Source organism: Megalobrama amblycephala, linkage group LG7, assembly GCF_018812025.1.
Source record: "Megalobrama amblycephala isolate DHTTF-2021 linkage group LG7, ASM1881202v1, whole genome shotgun sequence".
Lineage (NCBI taxonomy): Eukaryota > Metazoa > Chordata > Actinopteri > Cypriniformes > Xenocyprididae > Megalobrama > Megalobrama amblycephala.
The window spans coordinates 39164550-39183975 of record NC_063050.1 but is presented as its reverse complement, the minus strand read 5'-3'; the positions used below and the strand labels follow the sequence as shown (position 1 = coordinate 39183975).

Genomic DNA, 19426 nt, shown 5'->3' with positions numbered 1-19426 from the left:
TATTTGAAAGTTTAAAGTTAAACGCACCTACGACGCCCATAAATGCTGTCTATGTAGGCAGCTCACTAAGTTTAGAGACACGGCCAAGCTCATATAAAGAAATATATATATATATATATATATATATATATATATATATATATATATATATATATATATATATATATTCAGAATAGATTCCTAATTTAAATCAAGCGATATACAGTTAGTTTTCCCTGGTATGCAATCATTAATCGATTGATAATTCATTGTCGTATTTACTCTGGTGACGGTACAGATTTAGATAATTATGTGTAGAAACATGCATTTTTATGCAGTAGGCAAAAATGTATTTATTCACCTGAATGTCTAAAAATAGATGGACAGATTGGGCAATGGGCATCAGTATAGGCTACGTGCACACTCAAATTATGTGATCACACTGAAAATCTCATAGCAACTTGAAATAGGATTTCAGGAGGGTTTTAGGATTTTGACAAATGTACAACAAAGAAAACATGATGATGATATAAAACAAGAAACTAAGAAATTTCTCTAAATATTTCAGATTCTGCACTATTTCTAGGTCACTAATTAAATAGGCCAAAGCACATTTGTGAAACTGATCATGTGTTCATGGAGCTTGAGTGCTGCTTTCATTTTAGTAAAATAATATAAACATGATATAATAATGCATAATAATCAGTACCTGGACATTAAATTATTAAAATTATTATCTGACAACATGGCAAAAATCTCATGAATATTCTTGAAAAGCTTTATTATTATTATTATTATTATTATTATTAATTATTTTAGGATAGAAGTAGCCTAATACATTAGTAATGCGATGACAAAGTGCTGCTGTATCTGTGGGATGTGAAGTTAAGATGTCCAAATATTGTGGCAAGTCACACTTTTTCAGTCGTGTTTGATCGTAATAAGCATAATAACATTTTTTATATGGTTGCTTAATCCATTAAGATTATTATCACAACAGTGGGGTAATATGTGTGTGTGTGTGTGTGTGTGTGTGTGTGTGTGTGTGTGTGTGTGTGTGTGTGTGTCTACAAATTAAGAACTTTGCTTAAATGCAAAAAGAAACACAGTTGCTAGAAATGACATATAAACACAGTTGCTAGAAATTACATACAGTGATGTCTTATATTTTAGCGGTAGAAAATAAGCACAGATGCTTGTATGAGATCTTTAGATGCACCATATCCATTTGTTGCACCGTTATTTGCACCAAGAAAGGCAAAATCGGTGCAAAAAGTGTATGGAAAGTAGCCACCACCACCAATGCAATACTGAAAAACACAAATGTACAGATATAAATACCAATAGTACCAATATTAAGAATAAACATTCACAAACATGGCACAAATGAAACAAAATTTATATGTGACAAAAATGCATATAAAAATCCAGCCTCAATTTGCTGTTAAAAGATTTTGGTCAAACATTTCCATTTGGAATACTCACATATTGTGCAAAGCATCCTTTCGGCCTGACCCCAGAACACATTGCAAAGGCTTCAGTGAAACTGTTGAAAACTCTGAATGTTACATATCCAGGGTCAAAATCCCCTGTAAGAAAATCACTGAATTATTCTGGAGTCTAAAACACACAACTCATATCTTTTTGTAATTTTTATGAAACGTTTTAGTTGAACTTCTAATTATTTAACTAAAATGTTTTTTTTTAATGGTATTACTTGTTTCATAACTGAATGTGAGTGTGTTTACATGTACCATTGTTTGGCAAATTTTTGCAGGCAAAATGCAGTAATTTCAGTAGGAATCTACGCAGTTGAGAATTTCACATGAGGGTGAAAGAATTCCACATGCAGACAATGGGTTCACTAAGTGTTGGTCACTTAAAGGTGCTAAAGAGGATGTTTTGTTTTATACATTTTTGCAATATTACTTGAAACTGTCTTTACTAACTGATAAAAGACTATTTATTAGGTGCACTGAAAGTAATAATATTAATATACATCATCTGAGCACGAGGTAGGGCCTTAAAAACATCAGCCAATCGTTTACGCGATCATCACGTAAACGATTGGCCCTCTGGCTTGTCAATCACTGCCGTGACGTTCCTTGTGAGAGACGTGCGCGGATTGGCCCTCTGGCTTGTCAATCACTATCGTGACATTCCTTTTGAGAGACGATCGTGGCTGCACTCTCCAATAACTTTCTACACTCTACAGGCGCTGCATGCAATGTTTTTGTCAGGAGACAGGAGTAACAAAAAAACACGACACAGCGAATGCCGGTGGTAAACACTCGTGTTCCAATAGGAGTGTTTACAAGTTTTGGGAGGCGTTCCTTTGAAATGTGTTGTGAAGGAGGGGGGTTGTTCTTACGCATGCGCTCATTTCAAAAACTCAGTAACAGTCTTTGGTTTCTCAGTCGACGAAAAAATCCTCTCTATCACCTTTAAATGTTACATGAACAGTGTTTGAGGTAATGCATTGCATTTAATGCAGGTTACGTAATCAGATTACTTTTTTTTAAGTAACTAATACATTACTTGTCTTTTAAATTTACAACAAAATATCTGAGTTACTTTTTAAAATAAGTAACGCAAGTTACTTTGTTTTCCCATTTATTAACTGATACCTTTCCTGCCCCCATGTTGAGAGAAATCGGGAGTACGTTCAAAGGTGTTGTGTACGCTGTGTAAACATGATGGTTATTGTTGTTCTATAGGCTAAATGTGAGCATACATTTACTCGTTTCACTTTATTATTATTATTATTATTATTATTGCTGATGTAAGATTGCATTTTTGTCATTTCACTTTTGGTGTGAAAAAAGCATTTACATTTGCCAAAAACAGAACTTTTTGTTGTTGTTATTATCAAACAAACAAGCAAGCCCAACCCAGGTAAGAAAAGGTAACATAAAAGTAACTTTCCTTAAAAAGTAACAAAGTAACACAATTAGTTATGTTTTTTGGGGATAACACAGTAATTCATTACTTTTAAAAGTAACTTTCCCCAACTCATGAATTTGTGAATTTCTTGTGTTATTGTTGCTTGTCAATAAGGAGACTAATTCACAAATTAAAACTTCAAAAAAAAAAAAAAAAACCTTCAAATTTAAATCTGTACTGGCTACCCTGGCCATTAACAATTGTATTATTTTAACAATTCTATACTTCTATTTTTACCAAAGTTATTATAAATTTGAGAACCACTAATCTCAAGCTTTCTGTTCTGGAAGTCTCATTTGCAAGTCTCAGTATTATCAATATTTATACTGCTCATGAGTAAATATAAGACTTACCTCTAACAGATTGTCCATACAATTCTGTAGTACTCATCTCGTTGCCAACATCATAAACAATAGGAATAGAAATTCCTTTATCAGTACTACATGCCCCTGCACCATATTTTAAAGTGTGTTTCTAGGTGAAAAAAAAAAGACGTACAATTTATTTAATAATAATAAAAAAAAAAAAGATATTTGACAAATTTGATAAATGCAAGTTTAATTATATATTCTAATTTAGCTTTAGTACCTTGAATAAGTTGTAAAGGTTCCCTCCAAAAAGTGTCAGAAAGTTGGTTTTAGTGTGGTAGCGTAAAACAGAAGCAACTTTCCAGAACCTCACTTCATAATCATTGGTAACATGCCACACAGCAATATCTTTTCCACGGATGTCAAAATATCCAGGGTTCTGTAACACCATTAAGCAATGACTATGTATAATGCTGATTTGTTGTTATATCTATACACAATATATTTCCTGCAATTTTAGCTGTACCTTGTAGTCGTCATAGGTTGCAGCTTCTGGAGTTCCAAATATGACTTTATTAGCCCATGTTTCATCTCCCGCAGCACAATTTGCATCATTGCCTTGTTGGCTTGTCCAGCGATCACCTGCTGTGCATTTCCCTTTTATGTTGTTCTCATGCACACTGGCCACCAGCGTCCAGCCTCCGCCATCGGTGGTCATGTCACAGTAGGTTTGGTAAATCTCATTGTTTATAGAGAGCAAGTAGTACAAACCATCTGCATGGGGAACAAAGTCAGAGTGTTATAGTGCTGAAATGAGTGTGTTGTGCTGAAAGCGATCATTACGTACCTTTTGTCTTTCCATGTTTCTTCCGAAGTTCTCTGCAACTTCTCGCAGTGACTTTTAGCCTGTCTGGGATATCATCTGTAGGGGTATTACCTGTAGGAAATAGCGGGGTATCACCTGTAGGGGTATTACCTATAGGAAATAACATTTCAAATGAAAATATAACACCTTACCTCATGTAATTTCTGAAATTTACAGATGAATAAGTTATAAAACATTTTCAATAAATTAATAATGTTCAAACATTGTTCATTTACCAAGTGTCCATAGAAAATAAAGAATAAACATCCTTTCTTTTTCAGCTTTTTTTGCTATGAGGATTGAATGTTTCATTATATGCTCATTTTTTGCTCACTACTTACGCGATTCGTAGAGTTGAATACTGAGTGAAATGAACAACAGGAGGAAACCAGCTGACCGCATGTTATACTGGTGAATAAATCCCTGCACAATGAAAATATAAGATAACATAACAGAAATAAACACTGCGAAATATAAAATTACACCTAACCCTTACAGCCACTTCACTATCACTCTCTGACAATTTTGATGTAAAGTTACATTCTTTATAAACAACAGCACAAGTTAAACCATTTAAACCTCTTTAATTTTATAATAATAATAGTTTAAACCAATAGTTTAAGCCAAATATGTTGTATTGCTTACTTAGGTGGAGATCAGATGAATGTCTAAGTTTATTACATTAGAGCAAAACCTTATATGTGGAAAGCTGATTCATCTTCACCGTTTGTGGTTGATTGCACAAAACTGATAAGATGAAATCTTCACATACCAATGATGTCCATAAAGGCTGCAGCAATTGACCAACTGACATATGAGGACCAGCATTTTCACTGTGGCCTACTCTTATTTTTAAGACTTTGAGATAGCCAACTGTTTGAGATAACCAAAACTCACCCATTTATTTGATTAAAAATACAGTAAAACAGTAATATATTATTACAATTTAAAATAACTGTTTTCTGTTTTTATTATATTATAAAATGTAATTTATTCATGTGATGGCAGAGCTGAACTTTTCATTTCTATCAGTCTTCATTGTCACATTCCTGTATACTGATGTGGTGCTATATAATAATGTAAAAGTCTTTATTTTCATCAGTTTAATGCATTCTTGCTGAATAAAGGTATTTTGTAGTATCTTTTAAAAAAATTACTGACCCCAACAACAAAAAATTAGTCCAATTGTGTAACTTGATAAAAAAAACAAATGTATTGTTGTTGGCCATGTTTCTTTGACAGATGGGTTTTTAATTATTTGAACAATGAAAAAATTATGTTGGGCCTGTCCAAATACCCACACTTGCAGTCTTTGCACTTGACCACTTGTCTACTTACGTGACATTTTTCCTGTAATTGGCCCAAGTGTTCAAGTGAGCGTGAAGAGTGTAAAAGTGTGTGTAGAGCTTTGATGGGACACACTTATAGTGTTGTAAAAATGCAAGTGTTTACAGAACTTTATTTTGATTTTAAAATAAACTTCTAAATGTCTGTTCAGTAGTCCCCGACAGACGACACAATTTAGTAATTGTGGTTCTTCTAATTAAGGGATAAAAGCAAATGTTGTTCAAAATACACATACTCATCTTTGCACCAGTAAAATGTGCAACACTTTATTTTTTACTACCAAATTATGTCATATCTAATTACAGTTTTTCTCAATCTATTTGACACATTTCTCCAAGGTAATGTAACTGCTCTCAAAACAGTTAACATAGTGATCTAAACACACTCTTACCTTAGCCAAACAGTTCAACTTTACTGCAAAATAAAGCACTGCATTTTTTCTAGCAATGCATTTATTAAAAGTAAATGCTAACATCAAAACTGCAAGTGTATTCTCTAAAGATTTTAGAACACTTTCAGCTGTAGATGTACAAATACACTAATGAAAATACACATTTATTGTAATGTTTTTCCAAAATGTTTTTTTTTTTTTTTGGTATCACTTTATTTTAAAGTCCTGTTCCCCATGTACATACAGTGTACTTATTAAAGTTATTGCAATAATAGGTACTAACACTGAACCTACCCTACCCTTAACCTAACCCTAACCCATGTAGTTACCTTATATTACCCAGTACTTTCTTAGGTAAGTATGTAAATGCACATACTGTAAAATAAAGTGCAACCAGGTTTTGTTATATGGTCATTGAGCAAATAAAGCTTCAAAAACATTTTTTTTTAATCAGAATTGCTGTAATGCATATTTTGGAGTCATGAACAATGCGTTCAAAGTGTTTAAATTCATTTTTACTTTTTTTGTCAGGTGGTACAACCAGATATTTGTAAATATATATCTACCCATACTTGAAATTAGCAGTTTTTTCAGTATTTAAGAGACACATATCTACAATCCTTTTAACTTAAACACAATGATCTATCGGGGTCATCCTATGTGTTGCATTACAGTACTTAATATACTAAAAATTCTTTTTTAGTACTTCTTAAGATAACATTAAGAGCATCTAAGTGTACTCAAGTGTGCTATTTTGAGACACCATGAATATATACTAAAATTTGCTTTTAATATACTATCTCTGTATTTAAAAAATGTATTTAGATACCACTTATAGTACACTTGAACCCATGTACTACAAGTGGTTTTCATGTTAGAAGTGTTTACCACTTGGGGACATGACTCAAATCAAAAAATGAAATGAAATTAAATTAAATGAAATGAAATTAATTCAGTGTTGGGGAGTACACTCTAAAAAATGCTGGGTTAAAAACAACCCAAGTTGGGTTGAAAATGGACAAACCCAGCAATTGGGTTGTTTTAACCCAGCGGTAGGGTTAAATGTTTGCCCAACCTGCTGGGTAGTTTTATTTAACTCAACTATTGTATAAAAATTACTGTATTGCTTAATTAAAATTAACCCAAAGTATGCTGGAAATGAACATTTATTAATGTTCAATGAATAATTATTAAACAATAAACATTTATTAAATTGCTTATTAATAAATTTATATTAATAAACTATTATTAAATTTATATTAATAAAATATTAAAGCTTATTAATAAACATTCACCTTTTGTCTTTATTGTTGCCTCTAATTGCATCTGGTTTTTAATTTCCCAACTATTTTGGGTTCATTTTAAGCTAGCCATATAGCAATGTTTAAACAATAGTTGGTTTAAATAAAACTACCCAGCAGGTTGGGCAAACATTTAACCCAACCGCTGGGTTAAAACAACCCAATCGCTGGGTTTGTCCATTTTCAACCCAACTTGGATTGTTTTTAACCCAGCATTTTTTAGAGTGTAGCTAGCTAAGTAGTGTCGCTACTGTTTAACTACATTTTCAGTAGCTTGTCATTAGCTCATACTTTTAAAACAGTGTATCTTATTCAGTAGCTAACTACTTTTTCAAGAAAGTAGCGGTGTAACGCGCCCAAAAGCTACATTGTGTTTTGCATACGAACCTGAAAGTACTACTTTTCAGAAGTGTAGCTTGAATGTAACTTAACTGCTTTTACTTATGAGTAGCTTGTAGCTTGTCAAGCTACAGTTTTAGAGTAGCGTCCCCAACACTGTTTAAAATTCATCGCCATGTTCACTTAATTTGGATATATAACGAAAAGGTAACTAATATGATTTTCATCTTTAAAAATTGTGAGTTTAATATTTTATCTAGAAAACATGTCAGAACTTTTTACTTTTGACATGTTTACTGCAAAATAGGTATCACCAATCAATGATTCATGCTGAATAAAAGCTCAAATTACTCAACAAGACAGCTTTTCACATCATGTATTTTAAGAAGTTGGACAGGCTGAGTAAACTGATAAAATATTGGCCCATTTCCTGATGTGGTAACTTACACGGTTATCTGGCCAATTCATATGACATGGTTATGCCATGCCCTTATCTTTATGTTCTTGACTTGAACCTGGCTAGTAATGTATTTAATCCTTATACAAAAACAACTTTCAAGAAAATAATGTGGCCTACAATCAATGAATGTGTACCATGGTCAGCAAAATCTGTCAACACAATGGGCAACTAGGCATTGATTTTCATGTAAACTGACAGAGGAGAATAAATGACTTTAAACATGGTGACAAGCATTTGTAGAATGCGATAGACTTAATATAAGAGTCTGAGCCCATGATGGGCCTTGATGTGAATCCAAATTAAGCATGCAGAACTGTGCATATGCATGAGCAAACAGTAAATAAGTGTAATATTTTTAAGCCAAGAAAAAAACTACCAAATATATGTATTCATTTGACTTTGGGAAACTTGAATGCTGGGTCTGATAATTCATTCTACATTATGCATTAGACATGTTTCCAGATTGCTTAGACTATTCACAGAGCAAACAAAATGTTAACATGCTGGACTAGAGAAATGATTGGACATCCCTGATGTTCTAAAGCTATTGGCAATAAAAGGGACACTGAAAATGGTGGAGAAGTACAAAAATTTCAAAAGTAAGTGAGCTGTTTCCATAACTAGAGCAGCATTTCTATATTCCACTGGGACGAAGGAATTCTTGAAAAACATCATCCTCCCTGAGCAGCTCTGTTCTTCAAAGAACTCTGGCTCATTGAAACTGCCTTCAGGGGCGATTTCCTCGATTTTAATTCAGGCGAGTTCCACAAAATTTTAGATATTCTATTACATCAGCCAGTACTCTGGTACAACTTTAGTAAAGACCACGGGATTTCAAACTGGGGTCCTAGAGGCGTGCTAATGGGTCTGTGGAAAATCTGAAAATAAAGACTCTACAAAATGTATAGTAACAGTAAGAAATAATAATGAAATCTGCATATAGTTTTAAGAGAGAAAACTGAGAAATGCAAAACACGAAATGCAATGCCAAAGGATACAATGTGAAACAATGTTACAACTAGTCATCTTGCATAAGAAAACTAATCATAAACTAAACGCAAAAAAGTGGTTGCCCATTTTAAACATTGATGTGCAGTTTCAGCATCTAACGATGCAGTTGAAGTGTTTAACAAATCATTATTAGTGGATTTATCTGGCAACATAACCACTGATAGACAAGCATTTAAAAATCAATTTATTTACCTCATAACTATGCAAATAAGGATGTAAAAATGTACACACACTAGCAAATTTTTTGTGAAATTTCATGGCCAAAAAGAATGTATTGTTTTTGTCAGTACTGGAGTGGTATGAAACACAACTGACAGAACAAGCAACTTTCTGTTGATCAACACAGCAAATCTGTGCGATGAAAGTGAACCAGTGAAATGTGCTGTGAAATTTTTCACCCCAGAAATTAGTTAACATTTTAGCACTCCCAGTTCCATCGTTCTGAAGTCAAAAATGGATTTTTGGTTAAATGCCTGAAATAAGGTCTGTGGTTAACACAAGCTCAAGATATTTGCTTGTTTTATTCTATGACATGAAATACATTAGGAATACCCCTTGGGATTTTTTTTAAAGCTTTTGTTTTGAAAAAGGCAGTTGCTAACAAGTGGCTAAATGGGAATACAGAAGTTGTTGGGGTCATTAAATCATCAAAATAATAGGTAAACTCATTTATACACAAGTACGCTTCCATAGCCTTGTTGTGTTTCAAGCTTGTGCAATCTATTCTAACTCAAACTTTCAGGAAAAATGTTATCTTCTTGCTGTGGAAATACAAACCATAAGACAGAACACAATGATTGTAGCTCTGAAAAGGAGCGGGTCTAATTACGGTCTACATTTAGCATTTTTACATCTGTTGATTATTTAGGCTTCAAAATTCATAAAAGTTCACTTGCCAAGATTATCATGATAAACAAAATGTGTAAGAATCAAACTTTTGTTGGTCACAGAGCTTATTTTCTGCAATAACCCAAAAGCCAATGAAGAAGTTGAGGGAAACAGTGTGATGCTAACTTCCGGATTGGCCTACATAAATATGTCATCGCTGCAGCACTATATTATCACCAGATTACCATATTTAGACACATCAACTTTTTCTACAACCACGCTGATTTATTAAGCAGAAGGAAAGCAAGAGCTGCATCCATTTTTAAGCATGATTCTCAGCTCCCTCCAGCGATGTAAAGCTTTGACTGTTTTCACTCTTATCTTGCTTCTTTTTTCTGGCCACTTTTTTCTCTATCTATGTTTGGCTGAGTAAGCCGTTGTTGACAGGTGAGAAATCATAAACTTTTCTCAAAACCCTTTTTTTATTTTACTATTTAAGGCTGTGGCTGTCACTGAGATCTGTTGACATGTCAGCAGTTCATTCTTAAAGGGATAGTTCACCCAAAAAATGGCATCATTTACTCACCCTCATGGTGTTCCAAACCTGTAAGACTTTTGTTCATCTACAGAACACAAATGAAGGTATTTCGTATGAAATCTGAGCGATTTCTGTCTCTCCATTGACAACTATGCAACTACCACTTTGACACTTCAAAAAGTTAATAAAGAGATTGTAAAACTAATCCATATGAATTTTCTGAAGAGACACGATCACTTTATATGATGAACAGATTGAATTTAGGCTTTTATTCGCATATAAACATTGATCAAGATTTACAGGATTTTTATTTTTGGTCGAACTATCCATAACAACACCTTTAACCACCTTTAACCATTGGGTTTACAAAGAAATTGAATACCCAGGATTAATTACTGCAGTGTGATAAAAAGCTAAACAAATCAGAATTATGTTAAACCAAGCCATGGAAATGTAAAAAGAGAGATCAAAATGTGTTTTTCCAAATGCACTATTTTATGTGAGAGGACACTCAAGAGGTTGCAAGGTGAATGAGAAATGTAATTTTCTGTTTTACCAGCAGGGTGCAGGATTGCAAAAGAAAACTTTATCACTGTGTGCTCAGTAATATGCAATCAATATACGTGCAAAAGTGAATCAAACAGTAAATTCAAGACTGAAAAAGGAAGCAGAACACGATTTAAAGGTGTTTTAATGTCAAAATCAAACTTTTACATGTCACATACCAAACTTTCAAACCATTCCAACCCCCTTTGATTTGTTATTTGTCATAACAAACGCAATGAACGCATTAACTCCATGAGAGAGAGAGAGAGAGCTTCAAAAACTCCTAAAAACAGAGAAATAAAAAACCCAAAAACATTTTCCTCACAGGTGCAGGATTAAAGACCGTCAACATGCCTTTCAGGTTAAAGTTCAGTGGTCATTTCTCTACAGGGTAGCAGTAAAATGGCGGATGTTGAGCGAGTACATGAGTTCAGTGTTTATCTTATAAAAAAGTTCAAGTGAATGTTACTCTTTAGACACGATGTTATTTTGCCCTCCCCATCCCTCCCCGTTTTGCAGTAGGTGAGTTGAACTGTTAGGTAAACGTGCAGTAAAAAAGAAGAAAGAAAAGACACGGTTTCATATACATAGTCCGTTATGCACCCCGTACTGTACACTACTTACAGACTGCTGTATAACAGCATATTTAGCCTATAAACCTGGCAAAGGAAACACGCCATCTTTAGAGACAGATTCCCTCTTCTCAAGTCCTCCGGTTTCACAAACCCTGTGTAGGCCAGTTTAACAATTTCCTCTCATCCAGGCACTGAACCGCAGGTTCTGGGCTAGTCTTTTTCAGGTACGTTTGTGCACCAGTCCTTCCAGTAAAACCGGAAAAGCTGGACAGATTTTGGCATAGATGGACTGGAGTCCACCAGTCCCGCTCCAGACCCAAGGCTGTTCCGTGAAGTGAAAGGGATGAGTCTGCGATTCTCACCGTGGGAAGCCAGGAAACACGCACACTTCGGGCACCGTCGCCAGGTGCGGAGTGTCTGAAAAAGGGAAAACGGGCTCCCCGAACGTATGGCCTTGTGAGGACAAGTCGGAGCGCAGACTAAAGCTCAGCGTTGATAATGAGCCGAGGACACACACTGAATCTCAAGTTTCCTGAGAGTTGGTGAAATACATGTCACTTTGTTCTTATCAATCAGATTGTACTTACAATGCATAACAAGAGCTAAAAATGCCATTCCAAAACTCAATTTGAAAATTCCAGAGGCTTGATGAGATGCCGATTGTGGCGAAGACCTAGACTAGGCTGCCGTAAGATTAACAACGACTCTTTTGATTAGTTTGAACTGTAATACAGGTATTTGAACAACTACATTGTGTGTGTCATTTCTGGCTAAATTAAATATCTAGCTCTCCTCTGCGACTTTTACACACCGACCTCGCTTTGCATTCACACACACTCACACGCGCCCATCCTAAAGTGGTTATATCCTCAGAAAAACAACAAAATCTGATTCGTATTTAACAAAATAAGCATTAGCTTATCGTCATGCAGTGTTGCCTTTAAAGAAATTTGGTTTACATATGAGCTCTACTTAAAAGGGATGAGATACAGTATATTTTGTTGTTTATAGTATAGTATAGATGTATCTAAACATTGTTTAATGCCCCTGTGTACGCACTTTACACAGATGATTAAGTTATTCAAATACACTTCAGTGTCTTATATACTAGTTGAAGATCAAGCAGGCAAAAATGCTACATCTACTTTCAAAAAACCATTTCTTAAAAAAGCCTCAGGTATGCCAAAAACGTCTGTTTATACAGTACATACACACTTGTACACGCACATCTGCACTAAATGGATATAGACATGTATCTCCGTGTGTGTGTGTGTATGTTTTTGTGCTGCGCACAGAGCGTGTGTCGCATGATGTAATTGGCTGATTTAAACTCTGAGGTCCTGATGGGATGGTAATTTAACAGTCATTGTGATAATTGTTCCATTACAGAATAGCAAAGAATTCCATTCGAAAGTTCTGAAGCACTAATGAGAGCTGTAGTATATTCCCATATTTGTTAAAAAAAGGAAAACGAGTAGCTTTACAAATGATTAAAATGGATGACCGGATTTTTTGTTCTCATTTTTCACTAAAAGTCTGACATGAAAGCATTTACATGACTAGTGTGGTTGTAATTAAATAACTGTACCGGCTCAGCAACAGGAAACTAGTTAGATTAAAATAGATGATTGGTTAGGATTCTTTTTTCCTGATGCTACATGGTTTTATTTCCATAATGTGCCACAATCGCATCCATTTATGTGGTCTGTAACCGGATTTTGTCCATCAATCCCCACATCGCCCCCTGTCTGTGGGAGCCCTAACATGCAAGTGTTTTCCATTGACAAAGTCCAACCAAGTTTATGAAAGATTAAACGATGATTCACTTTTTTTCTCCTCAAACTTTGATATTTTGCATCCAGAGCAATGAATTGATGATGAATTTTTGGCAAGGAGAAGATGCCTGTTTTGAACAGGTATGCACTAGTCTCTTAATGATCCTCCTGCTCCGATGCAGTGAAGTTGCTCAGGCCGGTCCCGTCGCGTTGAGGGCTGGCTGCAGCTCACAGGTACACTTCCCTGCGAGACAGAGTGAGGCACGAGGTGGTCTTATAGTCGCCCCCCGTCCTCGTGAGCGGTATGACCTCTGGGGGGTGTGAGTCTTCTTCTTCCAGACGACGACCAAAGCCGGCGCTGCTGAACGTGTCGTAGGACGCAGAGGTCATTTTACGATTCAGGAGATTACGGTTGTGGTCGCCCATGTTCCTGTTCCGGTCCCGGCGGCTGAGCGTTCCAAGCGGGTCTCCGTTTGCAAGCGAATCCCGGACCTCCTCGCTTCCTCCGCTGCTCTTATCCGTACCCCCATCTCCGTCTTCCTCTCGGTCGCTGTCGTCCTCCGTATTGTTGTTGTTATCGCCGGGCGAGGCGAAGGTGGAGAGTTGGGGTGGTTCCATGCGTCTTCGTGGTGACGGCTGCACGGGCATCCAGCAGGTGTCAGAGTGACCAAACTCGTCACACTCTCGTGTGCACTTTCCTGTCAGAGCCACGTCAGGGAGCTGCCTTGGGTCTGAGGAACAGAGAAAGAGGCTGTTTTAGGATATCCTGTCAGGGAACTGTCTCAACTGAAATATGCGCAGGTCATAGTTCAAAAATTTTTGTTCAGACTGTCAAGTTTTAGACACTCATGATGTCCTTGGAGCATGAATGACTGCCTATCTACAGTGATGTGCAAAGGTCTGGGACGATGTTCATGTCAGCTTGAGTACTGCTGTAATTTACTGCTTTAAATAATGCAAAGGAGGAAAAACCAAAATGAGAACAAACCAAATACTAAGAAAATCTTAAAAATGTAATCTGTAAGTTGCTGGAAATATAATTTGTAATGATAACAACATGGTGTAAAATTAGAAAACAAAAATCAAAACAGAAGCAATATCACTAGTGGTCTTTTGAACCTCATTCTACACTGTAAAAAAAAATACTGTAAAAATTCTATGTTAAAATCTGTTAATTGGTTAACGGCAAGTTCCCTTTTACTGTATATGGTGAAAATAGATCTAACAGGACATTGTAAGTAATTTTACAGTAAAATACTGTTAAATGTACAGACTTTGGAAGTAAAAATGAACAGTCATCTTATAATTTACAGTGAAAATGATATTCCCACAATTCCCTGTGTAAGACTTTACATTTGATGGTATTTCATTTAAACTGTTCTGTTTCTTGTTAGTTTTTGTTATCGGATATGTACATTTGGGTTTTATCTTAGGTTGTTTCATTAATATTTATTTATTATTTTAATGTCATGTGTGTTATCATGATGGAATTTTGTATTTGTGTGCATGAAAAAAACAATCCTTATTTTATCATAAATATGTAATATAGGCCAAAAAATATAGTAATATATAAAAATATAATATAATATAATATAATTAAAGCTGCAGTCTGTAAGTTTTGTCGCCATCTCTGTTTGAAACCTGCAATTGTAGTTATTTGCGGAATTATCAATTGTACGTGGGTTGTGTATCGATGAATCTAACGTTTACTGTCAGTCACCACATCGGTGTGGGTACTGGACTTTGGAATCACAAATATTCACTGAAAAATGTCATCTGAACAAGTAAGTAACATGTCAGCCACTTTTTATATTGCTGCCAGTGGTGATTAAGTCTAACGATTGCTTAGCTCGTATCACGTCAAACCGTGCAAATGATTATTATTGTTATACTTTGTTTTCAAATTATTAATGTTATTAACATGAGCATTGTGTGACTATTTGTATTTAGTGTATATTAGTGTTACCTGTAGATTTCAATTTCTGTAGCCACTCCGCAGTCCGCCGTCTTTTGCTTTTGACTACGCGTGAATCTCCAATTGTCACTGATGATTGTCATTTTGACCTTTCTGGATTACAATCTGCCATCAAAATAAGTTTAATTATTTCAGCTGCTGTGAGAAAAGGCTATAAAGCATCCTCCACATGCCATATAGCCTACTAGTTGGGACTCCTTCTCTATGTAAACAGACATGACGTAATGACGAAAAGACGAACGGCTGCATGCTCGAATTTCGTGCAGAAACCCACCAGTACTATCCGGATTAGGAAACATTATTACAAGCTTACCGTTGTGAATTGGGCTAAGGTAAAGGAGATTTTTAAGCACTGGCTGGTGATGTACTTTCTCAAAAATTTATTTTGAATCATTTTTAACCAAAAAAAGTTACAGACTGCAGCTTTAATATAATATAATATAATATAATATAATATAATATAATATAATATAATATAATATAATATAATATAATATAATATAATATGCATGATTAATCGTCATGCTACTCTAGTGCTACTGTTATTTAAGTGATAGTTCACCCCGAAATGAAAATTCTCTCATCATTTACTCACCCTCATATCATTCCAAACCTGTATGTATGTATGTAACCTGTAAATATCTCAGTGTTTTTTTGTCCATGCAAATAAAAGTAAATGGTAACTGTTTGGTTACCAACATTCTTCAAAATATCTTCTTTTGAATTTTCATTTTTGGGTGAACTATTCCTTGAAAGTGAAAGAAGAACACAGACACACACACACACACACACAAAATTTACAATGTCATTTTTCACTTTGTTGTCTCAGGCCTTTCCCACAGATGAATTTTTACCATTTTCCACATGCTCCTCTTCGCCTACGCTCCCTTCTGGTGTCGTCCTTTCATATCCGTCCTCAGGCAGTGGTAAAGATCCCAGTCTGGGTCCAGAGGAGCTCTTGCTGCTCGGGGTCTCGGAGTCCTCCACCCCACTATCATAGCAGCCTTGATCGGGAGCTTGACTCACCACAGAAAATGTCACTCTTCTGAGGGGCTGCAGAGAGATATGGGATTAAGTCATGATAGGTGACAGTAGGTATTACATCAATAAGGATTATCTGTATAAGACATTTGATTGATCTGATTTCACAATAATCTCTCAATGAGACTCTGTGGATAAATAAATAAACATGTATACAGTATCATTATACTAAGCAATGAACAGCATGTAATGGCACTTGAATGTCACAAAGATTGGAAGGCTCTTTTGACTTAATTAACCACAACACCCTGCATAGCAACACCCTGGCAACCAATCCAGGATTATTTTAGTGTTATTTATATACTTTTAAACTGTAAAAAATTATTGATGGTTTAGCTTAAAAAGTAACCTGGTTGCCTTAAAATAAAATTTTAATTAAAATTAATTTAAATAAAACTAAAATTTTGAGTTCACTGAAATTAAAAATTTGAGTTAATACAATAAAGGAGATTGGTTTAATCAACAGAAACTCCAAATGTTATGTTATCTAAACCACATTAATTATCTGAGTTGATTTGATAAAAGAAAAAAGTTGTGATTTACATTGTATAGTTGTTATTAATATTTTGAATATGCTTTTATTTTTATATTTTCAGTTTTCCTTTTAGTAGAATTTTTAGTAATTTTGTTACGTATGTGCTTTTGTTTTGTTATGTTTTTTTTTTTTTTAATTATTACTAAGGTTTAGTTTATTTCAGTTTTAGTTTTTATTTATTTCGGATGAACTTGTGTTACGTCATTAAGAACAAAATCAGGCCAAAATTAAGTTCCTTTGGAGTTCGCTTCGGGAACCGTTTTACAGAAAAGTTTCCTCACTGGTAAACACCTTCAAACTACCATTGGTCTGTAGTGAATACGTAAGAAGTAGGCGTGTTCTGAGGTTCCGCCTCATTCAACATGGAAATCTTTGACAAATTTCTTCCATTCAGTCAGAACATATTGGAGAGCTGCTTTATAGTAGAAATTGAAGTTGTAATTCTAATCAAAAGCGACACTGACACTGTTTTGTCATGTTTAATATGGTAAAGCTGCTTACTTTAAAGCAATCTATTGTATTAATGGCCGCTGCCCTTTTTGCTGTGTTTATTTTTTTGAGAGGAAAGCGTGCAGCACTTATTTGTATATTCATCTTAATGCCGCTCTCAGCAGCATGGACTGTGTTGGGATGCTCGCTTCAACAGTATACAACTACAAATGTATATCGAACTTTCCTCTTAAGCGAAGAACAAAAAAGAACTTCGCCATAAGTATATCGGGGCCTTTAGTTTCCAAGGCAACATTTCGCATTGCCATTTAGTTTAAGTTAATCATCTAATATTTATATTTTATTTTATTTCAGCTTTATTGCAGTTAACTAAAAATGCTTGTAATAGTTTTAGTTTTACCTTTAGTTTAGTTTTGCACGGGCAAGCACCACTCGCATTTCCTTCAGAAAATGTAAAAATCTAGTTGCACATATAATAAGAAACAACACCTTTTATTACACCCTGTGGAATGCTTTATAGCATGTGTTTTATGGCCTCATCTATGGGTATGACTCAATCTCCCCAACCTAATCTCACACCAGCAAATCAGCACATTCAAAGTCTCCTACAAAATCATAAAGTCCAGTTTAGGCTGTTTGAAACCGAAGAGAGAGAAAGTCTAGCCAACCAAATGAGTCCCACAATGTCCCTTCAGCGTCTACTGGAGCGATGAGTGACAGCTGTTAGGAGAACTGCCTTATGAGAAGCACATTTATATGCTCCGGTGTCTGCCTTAATCAAGACAATGTGAACAGAGAGAGAGAGAACGGGAGCGAGAGAGCACGCTAAATGAACAGAGTAATTAACTGATGGTTTCATTTTTCACTGGGGGGGAAGTACAATCGTAACAGAGAGGGGAGAGGGTGATGAATCAGTCTTTATGGGTGTCAGGTGTCAAATGTAGCAAGCGACAAATGAACATTAATAGAACAAATCATCTGTTTTGTCTGCGAGCTGATGGCTGACATGGTCCTGACACTTGAGAGGTTTTGCGGGACAACAAGCCTCGTCCGGAAAAACAGATTTTACAAAAAAGACCACACATACTGTCTGCTTGTTTTTTTACGTACAGTAGTCTGCATATTGTATCATTATAAAATGATTCTGTGTTTTATCAGGAGCATAATGCGTAATAATTTGATGGTAATGCTTACAGTCATTCCTAGAAGATCTGTGAATCTTTAATATAGTCTTTGTACCTTCCTCCGTTGTACACATTTCTCTAGAGGCATATAAAGAGACGCGCGCACACACTTTACTCAGCTTTATGTTGAGCCAATCAATGCAGCGCCCTTGACCCTTGCTGGAAGTCTCAGTGGAACACTGTTTTATTGACCCATAATCCCCACCATCGTTTACTAACTCCACTCCTCACTTTTCTCGGAATGTCTGCCTTTCAATTAAGAGTGGGGATCTCCTAGGGTCTAACTCAGACATTAAGCGCAGCTCTGCTGTACGCTGGAGAGAGAAACATTGTGCAGTTACAGATGCATTATATAAGTGGTTTCTCAACTGGTGCGTAGCGACCCAAAAATAGGTTGCCGGTCTTTTCTGATAATAAACAGCAGAGGAAAACAATGCTGCATGGAAATCATAAAATGCAACTAACCAATGAATCATATAGTCAGCATGGCATAATAAACAGCCCTAAGAACTTTCCCTGGTGTGGTCAGTATTTATATTTATGAGTTTGGCAGACGCTTTTATCCGGTGCGACTTAGGGTGTACTCATGGTTTGTACACCTGGTGCAATTGTCCCCCCTCCCCATTCCCCTGCTGGCCTGCACTCACATTGCACTTAATGTTACGGGCCGGAGAACGCTTATGTCATTTACGATGCAACTTTTTGTTTTGAAGAACAGGTAGAAAAGCACTTTCTCTAATAAGACTGTCGAATAGATTTATCATTTATGCCGGGCAGCGATTTTCACTTGATTGTGCTGCACGTATCAGAATATTATTACGGAGGCAGCTGACGTTGATGGGGGAATTTGCAGCTTTACTCGCTAACTACAATTCCTGTTCATCAATAAGGTGAGAGCCAGACCCATTATAAACCTAAATATACTCGATTTAATTAAATTAATTGAATAGTGTACTATCCAAGTAGTAATAGAAGATGTTTGCTGTCGTAATGATGAAGAGTAGTAGCTGTTCCCTGCTCCGGCGCGGTTAGCGA

General features: G+C 35.6%; 2 protein-coding genes across 2 annotated transcripts in view; both read right to left on the bottom strand.

Moving 5' to 3' along the window:
• Positions 1-256: 256 nt before the first annotated feature.
• Positions 257-4552, bottom strand: itln1 (intelectin 1). The gene is made up of 7 exons (XM_048195517.1): positions 4437-4552; positions 4078-4206; positions 3757-4004; positions 3511-3669; positions 3276-3396; positions 1465-1568; positions 257-1289 (listed from the first exon to the last, which is right to left on the bottom strand). The coding sequence occupies exons 1-7, from the start codon at positions 4543-4545 to the stop codon at positions 1149-1151; spliced, it is 1011 nt and encodes a 336-aa protein (XP_048051474.1). The 5' UTR covers positions 4546-4552; the 3' UTR covers positions 257-1148.
• A 6431-nt stretch (positions 4553-10983) lies between these two features.
• Positions 10984-19426, bottom strand: part of pcdh7a (protocadherin 7a) — a 40602-nt gene continuing 32159 nt past the window's right edge. Inside the window, exons 3-4 of the mRNA XM_048197415.1 lie at positions 16036-16234; positions 10984-13937 (exon numbers count right to left, since the gene is read on the bottom strand). Coding sequence (XP_048053372.1) covers positions 13435-13937; positions 16036-16234 — 702 coding nt within the window. The 3' untranslated portion in view covers positions 10984-13434. The remainder of the gene's footprint in view (positions 13938-16035; positions 16235-19426) is intronic.

Excerpts from the sequence above, each read along its gene's own strand:
- itln1 (XM_048195517.1), bottom strand. The coding sequence starts at position 4,545 with ATGTTATCTTATATTTTCATTGTGCAGGGATTTATTCACCAGTATAAC. Across the intron at positions 4,005-4,077 it reads GAAACATGGAAAGACAAAAG|ATGGTTTGTACTACTTGCTC; the intron begins GTACGTAATGAT and ends TTCCCCATGCAG. Across the intron at positions 3,670-3,756 it reads CAACCTATGACGACTACAAG|AACCCTGGATATTTTGACAT; the intron begins GTACAGCTAAAA and ends ATGGTGTTACAG.